This window comes from Poecilia mexicana, unplaced genomic scaffold, assembly GCF_051168715.1.
Source record: "Poecilia mexicana isolate PSO_F unplaced genomic scaffold, ASM5116871v1 scaffold_5, whole genome shotgun sequence".
Taxonomy (NCBI): domain Eukaryota; kingdom Metazoa; phylum Chordata; class Actinopteri; order Cyprinodontiformes; family Poeciliidae; genus Poecilia; species Poecilia mexicana.
The window spans coordinates 12190182-12210422 of NW_028263374.1; the positions used below are offsets into that span (position 1 = coordinate 12190182).

Here is a 20241-nt window from a genome sequence, read left to right on the forward strand (position 1 = left end):
TTGGCTGATGAAAACATGTCATATGATCATAAGTTTAATTCAATTCAGACCAACAAAAATAATTTTAATACAGAAATTTGGGCTTAATGAAAAGCATAATATCTGCGTAAAAATCTTCTTTAAAAAATACTTTTAATTTAAAAAATGGGCCTCAGAAAATCCCACATAAAATGAATATGGTATAAGAAAGTATTAAACAAACTTAACATCCACCCCAGATTTAATTTGTTTCTGGTGTTGTTTACTAAAAAAAAAAAAAAAAAAAAAAACACACACACACACAATAAAATTGTGGATATATTTATTTTTTAAGAAACAGCTTTTCAAGAATGCTCAACTCTTTTGGTTTGGCAAGAAAAAGAAAACCATATTAAAACATTAAAATACAGATGGGAGAAAACCACCTTTACACATGTTTTCAATGGTGGACCCTACTGTACAGTTTTATAAGTTCAGAAACACAAAATACCACGTCAGTAGCTTTCTGTCTAGAAGTGTGGCAAAATTAGCACGACGTCGGAAAGTCTTTAAAACGTGAACATCTACATGTAACACAATATAATCCAAATGCTAACTTTTTAAAACATTATCAAAGACTCAACTTATAAAGCTTATGTAGGTTTTCAAATATATCTTTCATTTTTTCTCATGTACTTAGATGATTTTTTTTGTTTGTTTTTAAAACAAATACATTTAAAAATAAAAGTGGTGCCAAACATTTGTTAGCTGAGGCACGCAGGTGAACATAGGAGGCACTGTGGAATAAAAACATACAGTACAAGTTCAGTCTGATATTTGGTCGGGGGAAGGATTTGGATTTAATGATGCAAATCAGTAGTCCACATTCACAGTTACCATGGGTTATGGTACAGCTGTTAATAATTTAGTATTTTTTCTCTTCTGCTCTTCTTCTCCTCTCGCAGCTTTTATTTTGAAAGGTCACCAGCCTAAATCTGTTACTTCTGATTTCTATTAATTTCACTTTAGTCCATCTTTTAAATTAAATAATAATAATAATCATACAACAACATTAAGTTACAAATACTCTGTGGGATGTATGTATCGCCCCATAAATATCACAGCAGTTTACTTTAGCTGCCAGTTTTCCCAACACACATTTGTTTCCAAGTTATTTTTTCGGTAACAGACTGCACAAAGTTGGGGAAATCAAAACAAGCTAGTGTATCTTTTCAAGACGTCTAGAACAATTGAAACATTCGAAACAGGAAAAAAATGCACAGCTAGAAACAGAAACACACATTTTTAAAATAAAACTGAATTGACCTCAGGTAAAAAGATGGAAGCAGAAACATGGGTAAAGAATTTATCCATCATAGTAAAAACGCTGTTGCAGATTCATGAAATAAGTTTCTTTAACGGGAACATGCAAAGAACGGGAACATGTAGTGAATTTTTACTTCGGTTGTGTCTGCTAACAGTTTAAGTGATTTATTGCATATTATTATTATTATTATTAAAACTCTAATGAAATACCTGAAGAAGCACATTTGATCTCAGCATAATCTCGTCTAACTTGTCACAAGTGATGCATGCCTGAAGCTTAGTTTGGCACTTTAAAAACTAAGAAAGAACAGCAGCATCACAGTCTAGAATTTCTGAAAAATCACAGACTGAACATTTGAAGACAAAAGAACAAAAATGTTGCTCCACAGCTTCACGTTCTCCAATCACTACCATCCAGTTTTTGTCAACGGTTGTGTTGTGATGCTCACAATAAGACACAAAAAGTAACGGAAAGCGGTGACACGGTTTCAAACAGAAAAACCACTGCAGCTTATATAATAATAATTAATGTTCTTTCAAATTAAAGTTTTTTTTTTTTGCCAAACATAAGATAACATCAACTTTGTACTCTTGGGGAAAATGGTTTCCTTAAATATTTAACTAAAAAAAATGTCTTACATATTATAAAAAAACAACAGAGGGAGAAGTGTGACCAATATATCATACATATTAATCCTTTTATCTTTTACATTCACCTTAGATATTTTAACTATGAACGTTGTAATTGTACAAATAACTTAATGTTTGGTCATTCAGGTTCAAATTTTTAAAAAAAATCATCTGGTTCTTCGTATGAAATAAAAATATAATTTAATTCAACCATGGCGAAATTACAATTTTTTATACTTGTTAATTATAAATGATTTCTTAGTTTTATTTAGCATACTTTTATCGTACTAAATCCACCAGACGCCCACAAATGTCTTTAAAATTATTTGGATAATTTTTTTTTTGTCTAAACTAAGTACTTAAGGACCAGATGACTTTTTTACTCGTATTGAAAACCCTTCTCACTTTTTACAATGACTTTGAGTTAAATATCTGAATAAATAATTAATCCCAGGCTTTTGTAGCATAAAGGGAGGCAGCTTGGTCCCTGAAAACAACAAATATACTGTAGCATACAGAAAGACCTGACAATACAGGAAGAACATATTTATAAATATGTAGATAATTATATAAACTAATGTATGTTTTCCCTGATGGTTAAAAATGTTAGATGAGGGAAGAAATGTTTCTCTGAATCTGTTACTCTGATCATTTGCTATTGACGTTTCATTATCTGGTTTGTTCACAAAAGGAAATGATTGAACATGTGCTGCAGTGTGCGGTCGCTAACGCCAAGTGTCCTTGGCATTATCCAGCTTCTCGGGTCTCCTTTTAGCACCCATTTAATTCACAGGATGCTATCCAGGAAAGAAGACGCGTCTGAGATGCTGGACATGTTTAAATGTCTCTTGGTGCGCCGTAAGGACACTTCAGCTGATGTGAGACACCGAGGGTTGAAGAGAAAGTTATACTGGCCGAGCTTCAGAGGTTCCCTCCAGTCAAATCGAGCGTCTGCAGTCAGTCAGAGGGCAGCACCGGACTGCACCTGGCGCTCCGTTATCTCTCAGCCTGCGGATCCGTCTCCATGTCACTCAGCAGGTACAGGTCTGTGTGGCGGGACAGTCCCCCAACCATCTGAAAGGAGGAGAAAGGTTCTGTCATCAGAGAGCAAGTTTAGTTTGTGCTTTTTTTAGTTATTATTATACATGGAAACTAGATGAATCTGCCTTGAGTGAAAGGAGGTACTGAAGATCCCTTCTGCTATTACTCACATTTTTAAATCAATTTATAATAAAATTAGTCATTAACAAGCTGTATCTCTGTTTAACCTTTGCATAGCTGTAGCATTTTTCTTGACAAGGTTACAATGAGCATCATAAAAGCAACAGGGTTGGTTAGATTAATGTTATTAACAAATATGGTGGTATATATACATATTATTACAGCACACTAATAAAGGACATTTAATTTAGATTAATTGTTGTCCCTGCTGCATCTTGTATTTCATCATCAACTTTAGAAAATGAAACATCTCGGGGTCAAATTGTGATTGTTTTAAAGCACCAATTAGCTTACCTTGACAACGATCAATGTCTTTTTAAATATAATAGAAATCTATTACTATATATTGGCAAGTTGTCCCAAACTGAGACACTGCTCTGCAAATACAATTTAACTATTATTAAGTTTCCTCAATTCACCATTTACATCAGCTATAGTGCAACTATATCCAAAATTATCTCAATTGATCGATTTTCAATATGTTTGTAGGGATTTCTAGTTGAATCATAGCATATTTAATATGCCTTTAATTGATAGAAACAAAATGTATTTTTGTGTAATAGTTAAAGTGTTTAACTACAATAGTTAAAGTATTTAACTATTAGTAACAATTGTGAGGTGTGACATTTCAAAGTAAGAAAAGAGCTCTGATAAATAGTCTCATGAATCTGAGTTTCTCATCATGATCATTTATTTCTCCTGTTACAAGAAAAAAAACGACACAATGCTTGATCCCTAAAATAAATAAAGTAACTAAATTGGGATTTAATGTTATCATACGGTGCAACTCAAAAACATATAATTTTAGATCATTCATAAATTACTTGATAAAGTACAAACTAGACAAAGACGTCATTTCAAAATGTTTCCAATTTTAATGTGAGATTTATACTATTAAAATATATTAAAAACAATCGTATTTGTTAGCAAAACATGTAACAAACAATAACCCTACAGACAGGCTTCCACTAATAAACTGAATTTATTGAAGTTATTGTTTTATATCAGTATTCAGCCTTATTTGATACACATCTAATCTGAATGTGATGAAACAGAAATAAACCTCAGCTGTCATTCTGATTTTCCTTTCATTTAAAAGATGAAAGCCTGGAGTGCAGAGAGGAACCAAAGGCAGCCTGGTGGCAGCGTCATAATCTGGGATTACCGTTTTCGCTTTTGTCTCAAATCGTAAAAGTGAGAAGCCTGGCGACATTTCAACAAAGAAAAGTCTTCAGCAGCCAGAAGAAAAGAAAGTTTTGTAATTGTCAGCCAGATTTAATTTGATCCAGAGCCACGTCTGACAGAAACCCGGTGGATCAGGATGTTGGAGACGTCCTCACAAGATGAGGGGATTTGGAGACTCATTAAAAGGTAAACATTTAAAGTAAAGATAATGAGTGCTAATAGTTTCTAACCCGTCTGCAAAATAAAATCCTGAAAATGTAAGTATAATCTTGTACAGATGTGTTGACATATGATTTTTTTAAATTATTTTTTTAGTTGCATCATTTGATTAATCTGAGAGCTTAGAACAACTTGTAAAATATTTTTACAGTTCAATAATTTGCTGCCACTATTGTGCTTTAATAGTTATTTGATTAGTTTGCTAGCTGCAAAATTAAAGTAACTCTAAAATTAAGAAACTTTGTCAAAAGAAAGAAAAAAAAACATCCCTCCACCAGATCTTTAATTTTCCAGTTGAATTGTAAAGCACACATATATCACTGGTGGGAAAAGCTTGGAAATAATTAATTGCACAAAAAACCCACAATTTTATCAATTTATACACTTTGTAAATAAAATCAAGTTTCCTTAATTTTTAACCTTTGTTTTCTTCTTAATATTTCATACATTTTTGATGGTTAATTAAACCTCATCAGAAGTCTTGAGACAGAAGAGTCCAACACATGTCCACATATCCATAATTAGCTTTTATTTTGGACACATGGTGTGCTTCATCAAGCATCAGAGAACAGCAGATATGAAAAAATATCACACAACACTTGCAGTGTAGACATCACTTTCTTATTTTCGTAACACTTGTGCGTTTGTCATCTCTTTTATTTTTTAGAACGTATCTGTGTGAGGTATTTCTGACAGAGAAGAGACCCTAGGTCATGTAAAAAATATAGTTCCACTAAAAAGAAAGAGGTTAAAATGTAGAAATCTGGATCCGACCCAACATGAACAAACAACTAATACAAACTGTGACGGTGATTCCCGAATGCAGCCCGAACTGCTGCTTTAACACATCTGCAAACATCTTCACATCACTTGGATATTGCTCAGTTTTATGCTTTTATATTTGATCTAATTTAAAATTTATTACTTTATCACTCGTCTCTACCTAAAACAAATTCAACTTCATGTCATGAAGAAAATGTGAAGGAATTTAAGCTTTTCCTGCTCATGAGTGACGGATTTACAGTCATAAAACTCTGCAGAACATGAGCATCACCAGCACTTTCTTTACCTCGTTAAATAATTTATCACTATAAAGTAATCAAATTTAAAATGTTGAATCTATGATACCCAGCTGTTCTTAGATCAACTGCATTGTGATTTTTTTTTTAAAGTTTTTTTTAAAATGCCACAGCAGCTGGGTTGCACACACTTTGATTTCATTTGTTTCCATCTAAGCATTTTCTTTATAACTCTAATAATCTAAATGATCCAAGGTTTTTAAATATGTACAGTAAAATATTTGAAAAACACAGATCAAAAATGGTACACAAACATGCTTAAAACAGACAGCTGACGCCAGAAAGACAAACTAGCCTTTAATTACATGTGCTCATCCTGCATATACTTTTAAAATAAATCTAACAGGATGACGTTTTACCGGGAAATGCTTATTCTTTAAAAATGCAATAACAGAATATGTAAGCAATTTAGAGTATGTGTCTTTTATCATTACCTTTCTATGTTTTTGAAAGTAATTCAGATACAGAGCAGCTTTTTAAAGCTAAAAGATCTTTTGGACAAACTACAGTACAGTCTCTTACTCGCTTGTTTACTCACCGTCTTCTGCTAAATAAATGTGTTAAACATGTTTCACATGTGGGAACTAACAGTGACAACTGTGTCATATCAAAAAAAAAACTACTGCAATGGTTTTACATGGTGATGCTCTCTAGGTGTTTTCAAATTTGTTCCCCAACCACAGAAATCATTTATATAAAAAGGCAAACACACAGCAGAGGCCACGCCTCTCCGGCATCTGAATTATTGAGGCACTAAGACAATTATTGTGGAGCAACCGTGAACAAACCTGAGAGTCTGCATGAGAGTGCTCCCTCTAAAGTGCGCCATTTTAAGATTAAAACCGGCTTCAAACTAATCTGATATTAAACTCCACGTTGTGCAAAGAGAAAGTAAAAAGTGACAAAACTTACACTGTATCCCAGTGCAAAACAATGAAACATATGCTTGTAGCTTTCTGCATATACTAGAATCAGCTTATAACAAAAACAAATAAAAAAAAAAAACACTAACTAAGAGAGTGAAGCTCAACTGGGCTGGATATCATTTGGAGCTTTCTAGTTCACAAAAATAAAACAGTACATTTTTATTATAAAGTAACATTTCTGAAGCAATAGAGGCGACAAAAATATGCAATCTGACGCTACACTTAGGATAAAACAGCAGAGGACATTGAGGTAGTCAGGGTGGAAATCCTTATAAAACAGGGAATGGACTCCATGTAAGCAGAAGGTGTGCAGGAGGATAATCCACTCTTATGCAGCACATCAGATTTTTGTCATCAATTAAAAATACAGTAATTAGTGTGTAAGAATTTTGTGTCGGCTGCTTCATGTGGCATTAATGTTAAAACTGTTAGTAGAGAGGTTCACATATGACAAAAAGAACAAGGTGAGAGCTAGAGAAGATGTAGGCTAGTTTTCCCTACACTCAGTCTATATCAGCTGAAAACCAAGAGAAAGACAAAGAGAGCTGGTCTAAACAGTATCGTTAAAGATCTTCAGCTGCTTCTCACCTAAACCAAATGCAGTTTTTACAGATTTACTGCAGCGCTGGCTGTGATTTTGTACTCCTACACTTGAAGGGCTGCATGTGGAGAAACACAAATATTCAGCTCCTTAGATGGTTTTCTGTCAGCTACCAGCTACTTATTACCGTATTTTTCGGACTATAAGCCGCTACTTTTTTTCCTACGCTTTGAACCATGCGGCTTGTAGCCCGGTACAGCTTTTCTGTGGATTTTTCTTCAGCCACCAGGGGGCTCTTTAGCAGAAAGTGACTCATTGGAAGTCACAATTGGAAATCAAAGAAGAAAGTGCTAATTTTCATTTAGAACAGTGTTTCTCAACCCTGGTCCTCACCGCCCCCCTGCTCTGCATGTTTTAGATGTGCCTCTATTCCAGAACAGCTGATTCAAATGATTGCATGACCTTCAAGTACTGCAGAAGCCTGTTAATTACCCAGAGATACAATTCAGGTGTGTGGCAGAAGGGAAACACCTAAAACATGCAGGATAGGGGGGCGGTGACGACCAGGGTTGAGAAACACTGATTTAGAACAAGCACATGCTAGCTGCAGGAACGACGGAGAAATTTCTTCAAACTCATATGATGCAGCTTTTAAGTTGAAGGTTATCGATCTGGCAGTAAATAGAGCAGCTACACGTAAACTCGGCGTGAACGAATCCATGGTTTGGCTTTAGAGACGGAGGGCTGCGTCCTTAATAGCAGATTTAGAGCGGCGGTACGGCTTATTTATATATGTACTTTCCAGTTTGTTTTTTTTATTTTAGGTGTGGCTTATAGCATGGTGTGCTCTGTAGTCCGGAAAAAACTGTAGTTATGACGTTAGAAATACAGACTTAAAGATGTCTAAGGTAGGCTCATATTACTGACTTATAACTCAGGTAGATAAATATCTACTGTCACAAGTAGTTATAAATATCTAAAGAATGAACACAGCTAATTTGATTCCCTAAATAACCGTTTGTTTTAATAACACCAACATCTCACAAACATTTGGCTCATTCATGCTGTGCTGATGTAGTTCTGATATGTCTGGGAGCCTAAAAAGCATCAAACGTTGATATCCAGCCCAACACAAGAACAACATGAGAACAGGAGAGAGTCTGACTTCGTGATCCTAAAATTAAGTCCTGGTTGTGTGCAGTGTTCCCCCAGCGGTAAGAGTCATGCAGGCGGATAATGTGGTGTTCAGCTTTAGGAGTCGTACTCAGACTGCTCCTCTACGAACACCGCAGGTCGATTGCTTACCCTGCTGCCACAGTCCAGGCAGGAAACCCCCAGGGCAACAAGGCAGTGCCAAGCCTGCAGACAACCAGAGCAGAGCAAGAGGTCAAGACTCGACTTCTGTAGGATTATGATTCGTCTTTTAACAGAGAAGGTCAAGCTAGCAAGAATAGCTGCTTTTTTAAAGAAAAAAAATAAATAAATAAATTATTTGTTGCAGTTGCATAATCTCACAGTTTTAGTTTGGATTACCACTCATTTCAAAAAAAGACACTGGTGGCAGGATCATTGCTACCTGCGACATAAGTGTAACTTTATTTTTCATCTAATGATTCAGAACATGCAATCAAACACAAAAGTCCAACAGAAAAAACTGTTTTCTACCCAGTACTGTGGACAATCCACAGATTGTGCCCAAAGAAAAAAAAAAAAAAAAAAAAAAAGGTCAAAGATTTCTCTCTCTTTGTGCTCCAACCTTGTGAAATATTATAGAAGAGTAAGAGTCATCCTGTTGGCAAACGATTTCTCAAAGTAGTTGGGGTTCTAATAGTTGTACCACCAGTGATTCTGTTTAAAGTAACTATTGCTTAAATTGGGATTTTAAAAAAAAATCTATTTTTGTGGTTGAAATGTACCTGAAAGTGGTCAAAGTTATGGATAAAGTGGTTGAAAGAGGAGAGAGCGATGAACCTAGAAAGACTAATTCATGTGAGATTAGGCTGCAGCAATTCAAGTTAACGCTGCACTAACGCGAAGCAGCACACCAAGTGCACAGTTTTAATAAAATAATGAATAAAATCCCACTTAGACTTGATAAAAAAAAACAACAGGATTTTATCTCTTGAACCCACCAGGTAGATCACGAAGACCAGGTACGCCACGGAGATGAGAGCAGCGACAACGTAGAGCAGGACGCTGTTCAGCGCAGTCACATAAACGATCACAAAGTACATGTTGATTGCACAAACCACCAGGATGACGATGCCTCCTGCAATCTTCCACGCCCTTAAAGAAAGAAAAACTTTTATTTTACATTACAGTTTTCGTAAAATTGACCAAGTTGAAAAAAACTCTGAACACTAACGTAACTTTTTTTTTTTAAATCTACAAAATATAACCTTGTAATTTGAGCAAAGTTAAATAATTTCACTTCTTTAACCCAAACACCTTAATCGACCCTTTCAGTTCCCTTCCTGTAATGAGGAACTGATCTAAAAATACTGTGAGAACATCAGTGGGTCAGGACTCAAGAAATCAATAGAGACTCTAATAAACTAACAGAAATGTTTGACTTACAGCCCGTTAGCAAAGTCATTCATGATGGAAGTCAGACTGGTGAACGTCAGGATCGGGATCAAAGCAAACGGAAGCTGTTGGAGAAGAAAAAGGATTATTGATACACAGCAGCGTTACATAAAACACGACAAAAAACGCTTAAGATGCGTGTTACTACTTTAGTTTCTCCTGACCTGCAAACTTTGAAGCACATTGAGGAAGTCGTTCATCCCCGTCAGATGGTTAACGTCCTGGAAAATGGCGACGAGGAGCGTCGGCGTGATAGCGATGGAGCGGGTCAGCAGCACCCGAGCGAAACGAGACCACTTCAGGTTCAGAAACCCCTGAGCAAAGGCACAAAATAACACCATTTTGCAGCTTTTTAGACATCTTCTGAAAAACCGTAAAGCAGCAGATGCTGCACGCAAAATGACGAGCAGCAGGTTTTCTCACCTCCATCACAAACTGTCCAGAGTAAGTGCCCGTCATGGTGGAGCTCTGACCGGCTGCCAGAATCCCGACAGCCCAGATGTAGAGAGCTGCAGGTCCGAAGAAACAGCCCAACACCACTCCCTGTGCAAAATGTACAAAAGACAGCAATCACCTCATTAAACACATATTTATTCATCTGTCGGTAGGATGGAGGAGTGAATGTTTATTTAGATGCACCTAGATTTTTATAAAGAAAAACGTTTTATTCTGTTATATTATATGTTTCTTTACCATCTTTACAATGAAAAAATAAATCCTTAGAGAAATTTCTATATATTTTTAACAGAACTGCAACATTAAAAAAAAAAAACCTTCTAGTAAAACCTACAAATAAAATAAACTATTGCCAGGAGTTTGGATTGCATTTGTTAAATAAAGTTGTCAAAAATAAATCCAGAATAAATGAATTAGTTGAGCACCTCTGTGTTTTATTTTTTTTATCTCCATAAGGCTATGTTTTCTTTCCATTCAAGTTAGATTAAAGAATTGTTTTCCAGCTATAGCTGTCGATATTTACACATAAATGCTTGCATGTTAAGTAGAGAATCTTCAAGTGAGTAAGTTACACGTTTTACCTCGTTAAACCTGAAAAAAACAGCAATAACTTTTTTTCGGTGTACTGCAGAGAAATGTTTAAACATGTGCTCTCCATAGATGAAAGGATTTCCTAGTCTAAAAGCTAAAGCTCAGAGCTTATTGTATGCATGTCAGTTGCTGAGCAGACATACCCCTTTGTAGATGTCCACCTCCAGAGTGCCGTTGTTGAGAGGGAAGAGGTCGGTGCGGTTGATCCCGGTCGCGTTGCACTCATGGTTCTACAATACAACAAGCAACACCTAAATCTGCATTTTGTGTTAAGCTGCTCTTTAAAAAAAGCTCTGCAGCAATCTGTCATCAGTTAGCAATCAGCAGCAGAGCGGTCGTACTCACCACATCCATGTTAGTTTTATTGTAAAAGGCCTGAGCAAAGACTGCGACGACAAAGACGTTGATGAGGAAGGACACGAAGAGGGCGATGGATGATTCGATGAAAAAGTACTTATTGGCTTCTTTTACTTCCTTCTTATTTTTCCGATCCACTTCTCTGGACTAAAAAAAAACAAAAAAACACCCCAAAAAAACGCCACCATTTTAGGGTTATTTCTAATTTTAGAAAGCTTGTTGATGAATTCTCTCAGGATATAGAGTCTTTTATATATATATATATATATATATATATTCTTTTACCTTTACAAGTGCTGAGTGCAGGTAGATGTTGTGGGGCATGATGACAGCACCAACGATTCCCACGGCCTGCTCCAGCTGCATGGGCCCGCAGTCAGCACAGTACGGCAAAAACATCCCTTTAAGAACCTCTCCCTGATCCGGTTTCACCAGAACGTACTGGAGCCGGACAACAGCAGGAACAAGAGAGAAAGAACAACGTTAGACGTTTTCTTTTTTCCCAGGGTGAAACAATGATACAACAAATGGATCTAATCCATACAAAGTGGAAATGTTCAAACTATTCTTAAAGGTTGAAGTGTGAGCCAAAAGCTGAATGAGGTCAAAAATAATTGTCACAGACCCAGTCAGAATTATTGATGGGTCCAAAACGTGTGTGGTTTCTCTAAAACTAACCTAATTCTTTTTTTGTTTTATCTTTACATTTTGAAGTTTTATGTTGCTATTCCACCCTGAAGAAGAAGAGTTGAGCTGCAGCTTGAAAAACCCAGATTTAATACGACATCCATTATGTCTGAAGGAAGCTCACCTCATAACCAAAACTTATGGCCATTACAGTAATCAGAAATCCAAAGAAAGCTTCAAGTTTCCTCAAGCCTAGAGAGATAAAAACATGTAAAAACACTAAAACTAATCAGGTGTTCTTTGTCTGGTCATAAACGGCTACACACCATATTTGTCTAGAAAGAGGAACACAAATGTGTCTGTGATGGTGATGAGAACTCCTGCCCACAGTGGGATCCTGGATAATTACACAGAGCAAAGAAAACGATGAAGATCCACTCAAATTTTGATCTATTTTAAATCCCCGACGGAAACAAAGCACCTTACCTGCCCACTGACAGAAGGTTGAAAGCTATAGCACAGCCGATGACCTCCTGCATGTCTGAACCAATGATAGCCAGCTCGATCATTAACCAGAGTAAAATCCGTGGAACCTGGCAGAAACGACCGTTTGTTTGAGAAGTAATTACAAAACAACCACCGCTTCAGACAACTACGACCAGCAGGAAGGAGGGGATCAGGTGGAAACTCACGGTGGGATACTGGCGGTTGCAGACTTCAGCCAGGTGCATCCCGGTGACGACGCCGAGGCGTGCAGCGAGCCTCTGCAGCAGCAGCCCAATGACGGTGGACACAAGCAGCACCCATAGGAGCTGCCAGAGAGAGAGGATCAGCACAATCATCTCTGATGGGTCTACTGTCATTCAGCAGCACTACAACTCATAAAATTAGAGCCTAAACGTGTGCAATAGGTTTCATATAGTCGATGCTTGAGGTGAAGAAAATATCTCCAGCAGACAGTAACTGGCTGCAGGTGATTGCTTTAGAAGCTGGCTATTCACAGAGTGGAAAAAATGAAGTGTGCCACATCAATCTGAAACCGAATGCTTTCCTGAATAATGATGTCTCTCATATAAATTATTATCAAAACATTAGTCATCATTTTAATGGCAATTCTGACCTATTTTTGATGCTAATCTACAAAACTCTGAAGTCCAAAATTGTATTCCTGAAAAACTTATTTATCTCTCTCCTGTAGAGTTTAAAAAAAAAAAACCTAATGTATGATCTATTTTTGCAATAGTGGTTTTTCTCTACCAAATTCTGCTTTATCCTCACAAAAGCATTAATTGTTCATTTTCTCCTTTAATCTTAGTCTAGAATATGTCCAAATGTACAAATAAACAGATTCATTTTATACTTTGAGGTCTGTTTTGATGCACAGATCAACATGTTTTATTCAGTACCTTAAACCCAGCTTTTGCACCAGACTGCAGGTCCGATTCGATGTTCCCAGGATCCAAGTAAGCGATGCTCATCAAAAACCCCGGTCCGGTGAAGGCCCAGAGTTTACGGAAACTGAACATCTGACAGGGAGAAACCGCTGGTTTTTATTTCTCAAAATGGTTACAAAACTGAAGTGCAATAAATCACCCAACATTTATACAAAGCTTTATTTAAATATTAGTAGACAAAAAAAAGAATAAAAATCACAACTAAAATGTGAAAACTGCATACTAATGAAAAAAAAAAACACTCATCATTAAACAACGCACTTAAAGATTTACACTCATATTGTTTGAAATTTCCCATGTTCTCACCTGATTGGGACTTTCTGGAATGGGAACCCTCTCCTCAAAGTAGGTGGAGAACGGTTCCTCTTGGGCCAAGGGGGAGGCAGGAGGAGAGATGGCGCTGTAATGGTTCGACTGGACTCCATTTTCCTGCCGGGGATCCTCTGAGACAGACACACAGGTTTCACAGAAAGCTCCGTTCAACACGCGGCAGCGTGGATCCTCCTCCTTTTAGAGAGTTTATCAGGAAGGAGATGCATACAGGCAGGAACCAGATATCCAATATATAATGCTTCTTCATTAACCAAAACTTTCTAAAAAGTTTGTGGAATGTGCAAAGAATGAAAAAACAAACACAACTTAGGCATAACTACATGTAATTTAAACACTAGGTTACACATCTGGATTCATTCATGACTTTTTGAGGCCGAAATTCAGAAAAAAATAATATAGGACTATTTGAGATATTGAAGACGTTAAACTTTGTAGATCATGCAGAAAACTTGGTGTAGTTAGTGGGTTATATTATTTGCGGTGTACTGGCAATGCACAATCAAAGAAAGAACCTGTAACAGTCATGCAATCTTTTATTTTCTTTTACAGGAAGCAAAACTGTAAAAGTAAAAAAGATTTTCTGGTGTCAAATATCCTACTGCACTGAAACTTCTTCAAATCAGCAGAATCAGCTGACTCTTTTCCAACAAACCCTACGCCAGAGTCTCCACATGAATTCTGGCGAAAGACAAACACAAACTTGAGACTCGTGTTTGCGTTCAATATTTGCTCAACTCATTCTTCTCACAATTAGCATTGCGTATATTTGGCTTCCTCACAGCAGCGGTGCGCAGCAAGACCCTCAATACAAAGAAGTAATTAACATCTAATGCAACTCTGCCACACGAGTAGTCTGAAGCCTGCAAAACCTTCAATTAGTCACAACTTGAACTAAAATTTGCTCATGACAACACTTGAAAGGAAAACAATAATTTCCAAACCTACAAATAAGCTTTCCCTTTGCTTCTAGTTGCTGTTTGAGCTGATAAATGTACGACTGTATAAATGCAACTCACTGAGTCTGGAGCGTTCCTGCTTCGCTGAACTCATCTCCAACTCACTGCAGGTCCTAAAGTCCACTGTTGCCTAACAATGTCTCTGCCTTTATACGCCGCTGCCTCTGGGTGTGTGTTTTTTCCAATACAGGATGGGGGGGGGAGGGATTATGTCACACTGACAGCCTGGTGTTATGTGTCAAGACATGATTTGAACACAAAGCATAACCCAGAAATAAGCCTGTAAATATATTTTGTGAATTTCAAACATGTTTATTAGGTTACTTGTTATTTGAAGGTTTTAAACTAACTTCAAAATTATATTGCAACCTCAGGGAGGCACTCAGAGTGTGATGTGAAGTTTCTCCTGCTTAAAGGAGGTGCTACCTTCCAGGAGGTCTCCGTTCTGCTCGCCTGTCATCCGGGCAGGCTGCAGGATCCGCGGGAAGGCGAGGGATGAGTGTCAACCGCCCCTGCAACAAGACAACAGTTTATGAGCGAAACGAGAATGAGGTTTTATTAGCTTTAAATGAAATTGATGCTTTACAAATGTAAAAAAAAATAAATAAATAAAGGAGCAACTTCAATGACTTTGCAGAAATGTGTTAACTGTGAAAATCACAAGTCATGCTCATGATTAAGCAACACTGGAATCAAGGCAAAAGCCACGATGTGGAGGAGAACTTTCACAGGAAGCTTCAACTTCACCACAACCAGTTTCACTTCTGTTACAGTCTTAACTGTACCGTTAGCACGCAAAACCCCAAAACAGAGTCATGTCTTAGTTTTTCACATCAAATGTAAAGCAGGCAGCGGCGTTCATAACACAGTCTGGGCACATGACTGTGGCATGACGGGGCAAGCTGAGGCAGCAGACAGGGCAGCTTTTCCAGCAGACAAGGTTTCCAGGAGAAAACCACTTCCTCACTATGAGGTGGCTTCAGGAATAGTTAACCAAAAGTCACGTTCTGCTTCAGCAACTTCGTCGAACAATAACAATCCATAAAGCAATGTTAATGAAGAGTTATAACTGTAAGAAAAATGAGGCCGTAAAACACGTCATAGTTACATGTTCTCCATGATGTTCTTCATTTTGTGAAGCATCTGTCTTTGTGCAAATCATCTTCAGAGTGGTTCCTAACACATGACTTCAGAAAAGATTGCACTCTCCTTTTAGTAAATCTAAGGGTGTTTTCACAACCGATAGTCCCCTAGACTCAGTTTGACTAGGGGGCTAAAATTGCAACATCTGTTACATTTTCAGCTGGTGAGGTTCACTTTCACACTGCAATCCCTCAAACGATTTGAAAAATCTGTTCACCTCCTCGCCTGCGGTGGCGCAGCACAAAGAACTACTGAAGGAAACCACCAAAGAAGACATGAGCGCACCTTCCGTTTTCACAAAATGTAAACAAAAATAGAGTAGCATCCAATTTTAGTGGTTTTCGCTTTTGACTTTAATGAAAGACAACAGGCCATTTCTCTGTTTAGCACTAAACAATCGCCAGCGTTTGTTCTGGTTGCATTTACCCAGAATGCCCTGTGTTAAAGTCTTTTGTAGCGGTCTCCAGTCCGTTTGGTATTTGAAATGCACCAGAGTTCAGTTCAAACGAGCCGAGACCTACGTTTTTAGGCAGACCACAGAAAGTTTGTGTTTTTGGTCCGCATCTGCGTCTGATTGCAAACTCACCTCCCCAAACAAACCGGACTTTCTAAGCAAACATCCTAGAGCTTGGTTAAAGCGGACTAAACAGCGCTGGTGTGAAAGCACCCTAACATTGAAGTACCTGAGCTTCCTCTGTCCTGTTCTGTTCCTTTGAGTACACAGTGAGAAGAAATAGAGGAGAAGCCATCAGCAAAATGAAGTCAATGCAATGTGGCCTGGAGGAGATCAGCCTCAGGTTCTGCTGAAGCTTTAGAGAAGAGCAAGTTTGTTTTTATAGTAGCCTTCAGCTTGTCTGTATTGTTGGGTCTGGGTTTGCTGGCTAATCAAGCACAGCTGTAACATGGACATAAAAGCAGGTTTTGGGCAGCAGGTAATTCCTGCAGGAAAATGAAATCAATCTCTCTTCAACACTCATCAGCAGAGAGAAGCATGAATTGATTTAAAACTTCCTGAGAGACTTTAGAAAACACAGTGGAGCAACACCGACTGATGTTGGGCCACAATCATCACAATCTGAGGAAACTTCACACCGGGCCTGAAGCAGCTTGGACTGTGTGCCTCTCCACTCTTTCTCCAGGCTCTGGGACTTTGCAAGGGAAAAGTAATTATGTACTTTCAGCTAAAAAGTGGGATGTTGCACCATTGAGCAACAGTGCAGTCCTTTTCTCCTTACCCCAGGTATTAATGTTAATACAAATCATTAAGATGCAATCCAGCGTTGAGTTTTCCCATCTCTAACATTGATCCTTGCACATTTTTCCATATTTAAGTCAGAGGTTTTGATGATTCATGCTGACGTGAAACAGAATATATTTTTACTTGAAGAGAAATTGTCCCAGGACTGGATTTGCTCATTGGACATGCACTGATTAACGGGCCGAAGGACACTTAGACCCACTATGACTTAGACCCAACTATCTGTCATGTGCTCTCTCATGTGACCACACCGTCAGCAGACTCTGAAACCAGACACACCAGCAAGAGGTTGAACACAAAGTGCCAACTGATAAATACCATTGTACTTGAATAATTAAATGAACACAAAAGTATCTCTGAACTCCTTCTAAATGATTTTACTAACAATTTGTACCCATAAATTGAGCATTTCTACTTCCTAAGTGTTCACCCAGCAACTAATTCTTTTTTATGCTAATCTTCTGATTTATAAAAACAACCCACTTATTCAGCTTGCAGCTCTGGAACAAGGTTCAACATAAAGATTGGATTATTTTTTTCTCGCTTAGCTACTCAAGTGAAGTGGTTTGGCCTCATTTGTTAACCAAATCAGTCAGAGGCGGTAAACTTCATAGGTTAGATTGAAACTAAATGCATCTTCTCGTTTTCCTCCGTCTTTCAAGTTACAAGGTTCAGACAATGGGTGTAATTTAAAGCCCACACATCATATATGTCCTCCAGCAGATTTCCTCTTAGTCTCAACAGAACCTGCTGGCTCGATGTTTTATTTGGTCTACTAATTTTCCTATCTTCCCCGAGTCTGGGAGGTCAGCATGTGTTGTTCCTGTCCCAGTGTGTCTTGGATTACAGCCACGGATTGGGTAACTCTTCCAAAATGTCACCACCAATCTTGTCAGATTCACTATAGAGGTTCAGTCACCCCCCGACAACGATACGATAAATATGTGAGAACGGTGTTGAAATAAACTGCAAAACCTCATAACACTGACTCTGAAATGAGAGTCCTTAATTTAAGTACATTTATTCAGTGTCCAAACAAAAGCGCTCATTGAAAATGTATTATATTTGTACAAAAATCACCTGTAAAATAATACTTACTCATTAAAATTGGGACAGTTTTAAGTTGATCTTAGTTTCTAAAAATTGTCATCAATTATGTCACTCTTCAAAATGGGCCAGACAAGAGAACATTCTGTTCGAGTAAGGCAAACTTTGGATGATCTTTGTATGTCAAGTGATGGCTAGTTGCTATCTAGACGTGTATCCGTTGTTTAGGAGGAACATGATGCCATAATTTTAAATATAATATATGTCAGAAATATGTTTATGTTTTAAAACATTCATATATATCAGTGAATTACCTGCTAATGATGCACTGATTTAAGTCTGATAAGCTAAAGCAGGGAAATAATTAAAACAAGCAGCACTATTATCAGGACTGGAGCAGCACACCTTGATCTATGCAGATTTATGTCAAAAGAGATGGTTCAGGTAATTGAGAAAGATAAGTGCTGTCCTATAGAAGTAGAAACAGCAGGAGCACCAATAAGTTTCCAACCAGTGAGTTAGTTAAAAACTTTTGTTTCTCAAATTAAAGGTTGGATGTTTCTATAACAATCTGTGTGTAATTATGCTGCTGCTTTTATTTTACGTCTCTTTACCAGGGTAACCTATGAAATCTGTCCACATCTGAATGCCACATCTGAACATCAGAAAAGGCATGCTATTGCCTTAGAAGTGACTCCAAAGAACATTATTTTTAACCAAAAGCGAGAATTATAAGCTTGTTGGAATAACCTTTTTTTCTTAAAACTTCACAGAATGTTGTAAAGCTGGATTCACCACGCTGACATCAACTAAAATCTGGATGATGCAATTATACAACGTGTCACTTAGTCACTCATTCACCAAACTTCCCGCAAAACATCAGTTAAAACTACAACATAATCTGTACAGAACAGCTTTTTTACTATCACTACATTTAAAACGCCTCCCAAACCGACAAGTTGTAAGTGAGGCCCCACCCCTCACAGTGGGATTTACAGACATTTATTGTAAACAGCAAAAACATTTTTAGAAAAGTAAGGACATGAAAAACATTGGATTTGCAAAATTGGCACCTGAGGTCACAATAAGGCTTTGGTTCATGTTGATGTAATGAATGAAGGTCAATACAAAGCAAACCGGTTAAGAAATATTCTGTTTACCGTGCCACAACTGAGGCTGTCATTACACCTGCATGGGCTTGAAACAAGAAGAAAATGTTGTAGAAGCGTGTTTATATTTTATTCTGTGGCCTTGCTTTCCAAATAGATTACTATTTACTGGACACATTGTATTAAAACGCCGCTGGAACCTGTTTTTCACTAGTCAATGGTCTCACATATTCATTGAATTCATAAAAACTACACAACTCACACCTTGGTTGGTGCACATTTAGAAATTAGGTATCAATTCATAAAGCAACTACTTTTTTCTTAACACAAGAAAATGAATGTTTCTGGAGTGTTTAAGGCATCATTTGTTTCACAAGACAAAGTATTTCCCCCTATAATACCATAATTAATACAATCAGAAAGAGACAAATGTATTTCTCGGGCTTTTAGGAAGTAATGAATTTCCTATTAACTCAAATAAACCAATTATAAATGCAATAATTTTACCACATTGCTATGAAGTTTGAGAGCAAGCACTATTAGCAGGATATCAATGTTAGTAATACTGTAATAATGCCAGCACCCTAAACTAAAACCCCGTAAAGGTGATGTGAAACCATAGTTGTCGCTGTAAGATGCCACTGACAGATAGAAACAATACTTTACGCCTTTAGATGACCAGGATGGAGAAGGAAGCGGTCACCAACACGCATCCTTCCGGTCCATATACCCACATGTATAAACCATGCAGTAACAAAGCCTACAGTTACCCCAAAAAAGCAACCATGCTTCGCCAACATCGACACTTTTCGAGTACAGTTCAAGATTAAGATTAAGCTAACCCCTTCCCATGATGTACAAAGTATTTAGTTAGCTCTGCTAACGTTAGCCTGACTGTGTAAATAAAAATTCTTACCTGTGGGTAAGATCAGGGAGTTAAAATATGAGCCTGCGTCTTGAGTCCCCCGGCTAGTTTATAAAATACATCATTTATTCAAACTTGAAGTTAGCTAAGCACGTTATCGATGGAAAGCTGGTCAAAGTCGTGTCAACTGTAGGTTTAAGTCAAAGTGCGCATGTGCAGTATGTCTGCATCGCTGTGATTGGCTGGTTCACCAGACTATTGAAGAGTTTGTGAATGATCGACTGTAGCACACCTTCACCTGAAGGTGTCGTGAATGAAGGCCGAGAAGGGAAATAACTTAAATGTTTCTAATATTTTACATATTCTCTCACTCA

The 20241-nt window shown here is 37.5% G+C and overlaps 1 protein-coding gene across 2 annotated transcripts; it reads right to left on the reverse strand.

Moving 5' to 3' along the window:
• Window positions 1-284: 284 nt before the first annotated feature.
• slc11a2 (solute carrier family 11 member 2) lies at window positions 285-20071 on the reverse strand. 2 transcript variants are annotated; one of them, XM_015004218.2, is made up of 17 exons: window positions 19919-20071; window positions 14872-14957; window positions 13463-13599; window positions 13109-13228; window positions 12395-12514; window positions 12189-12295; window positions 12029-12099; window positions 11887-11954; window positions 11361-11516; window positions 11064-11222; window positions 10862-10948; window positions 10095-10214; window positions 9836-9985; window positions 9663-9736; window positions 9218-9371; window positions 8391-8444; window positions 285-2988 (listed from the first exon to the last, which is right to left on the reverse strand). In XM_015004218.2, exons 2-17 carry the CDS (start codon window positions 14903-14905, stop codon window positions 2911-2913), a joined length of 1689 nt encoding a protein of 562 aa, XP_014859704.2. In that variant the 5' UTR covers window positions 14906-14957; window positions 19919-20071; the 3' UTR covers window positions 285-2910. The 2 variants fall into 2 exon arrangements, with proteins under 2 accessions (XP_014859704.2, XP_014859705.2); XM_015004219.2 differs by lacking the exons at window positions 14872-14957; window positions 19919-20071 and adding an exon at window positions 14506-14606.
• Window positions 20072-20241: the final 170 nt, after the last annotated feature.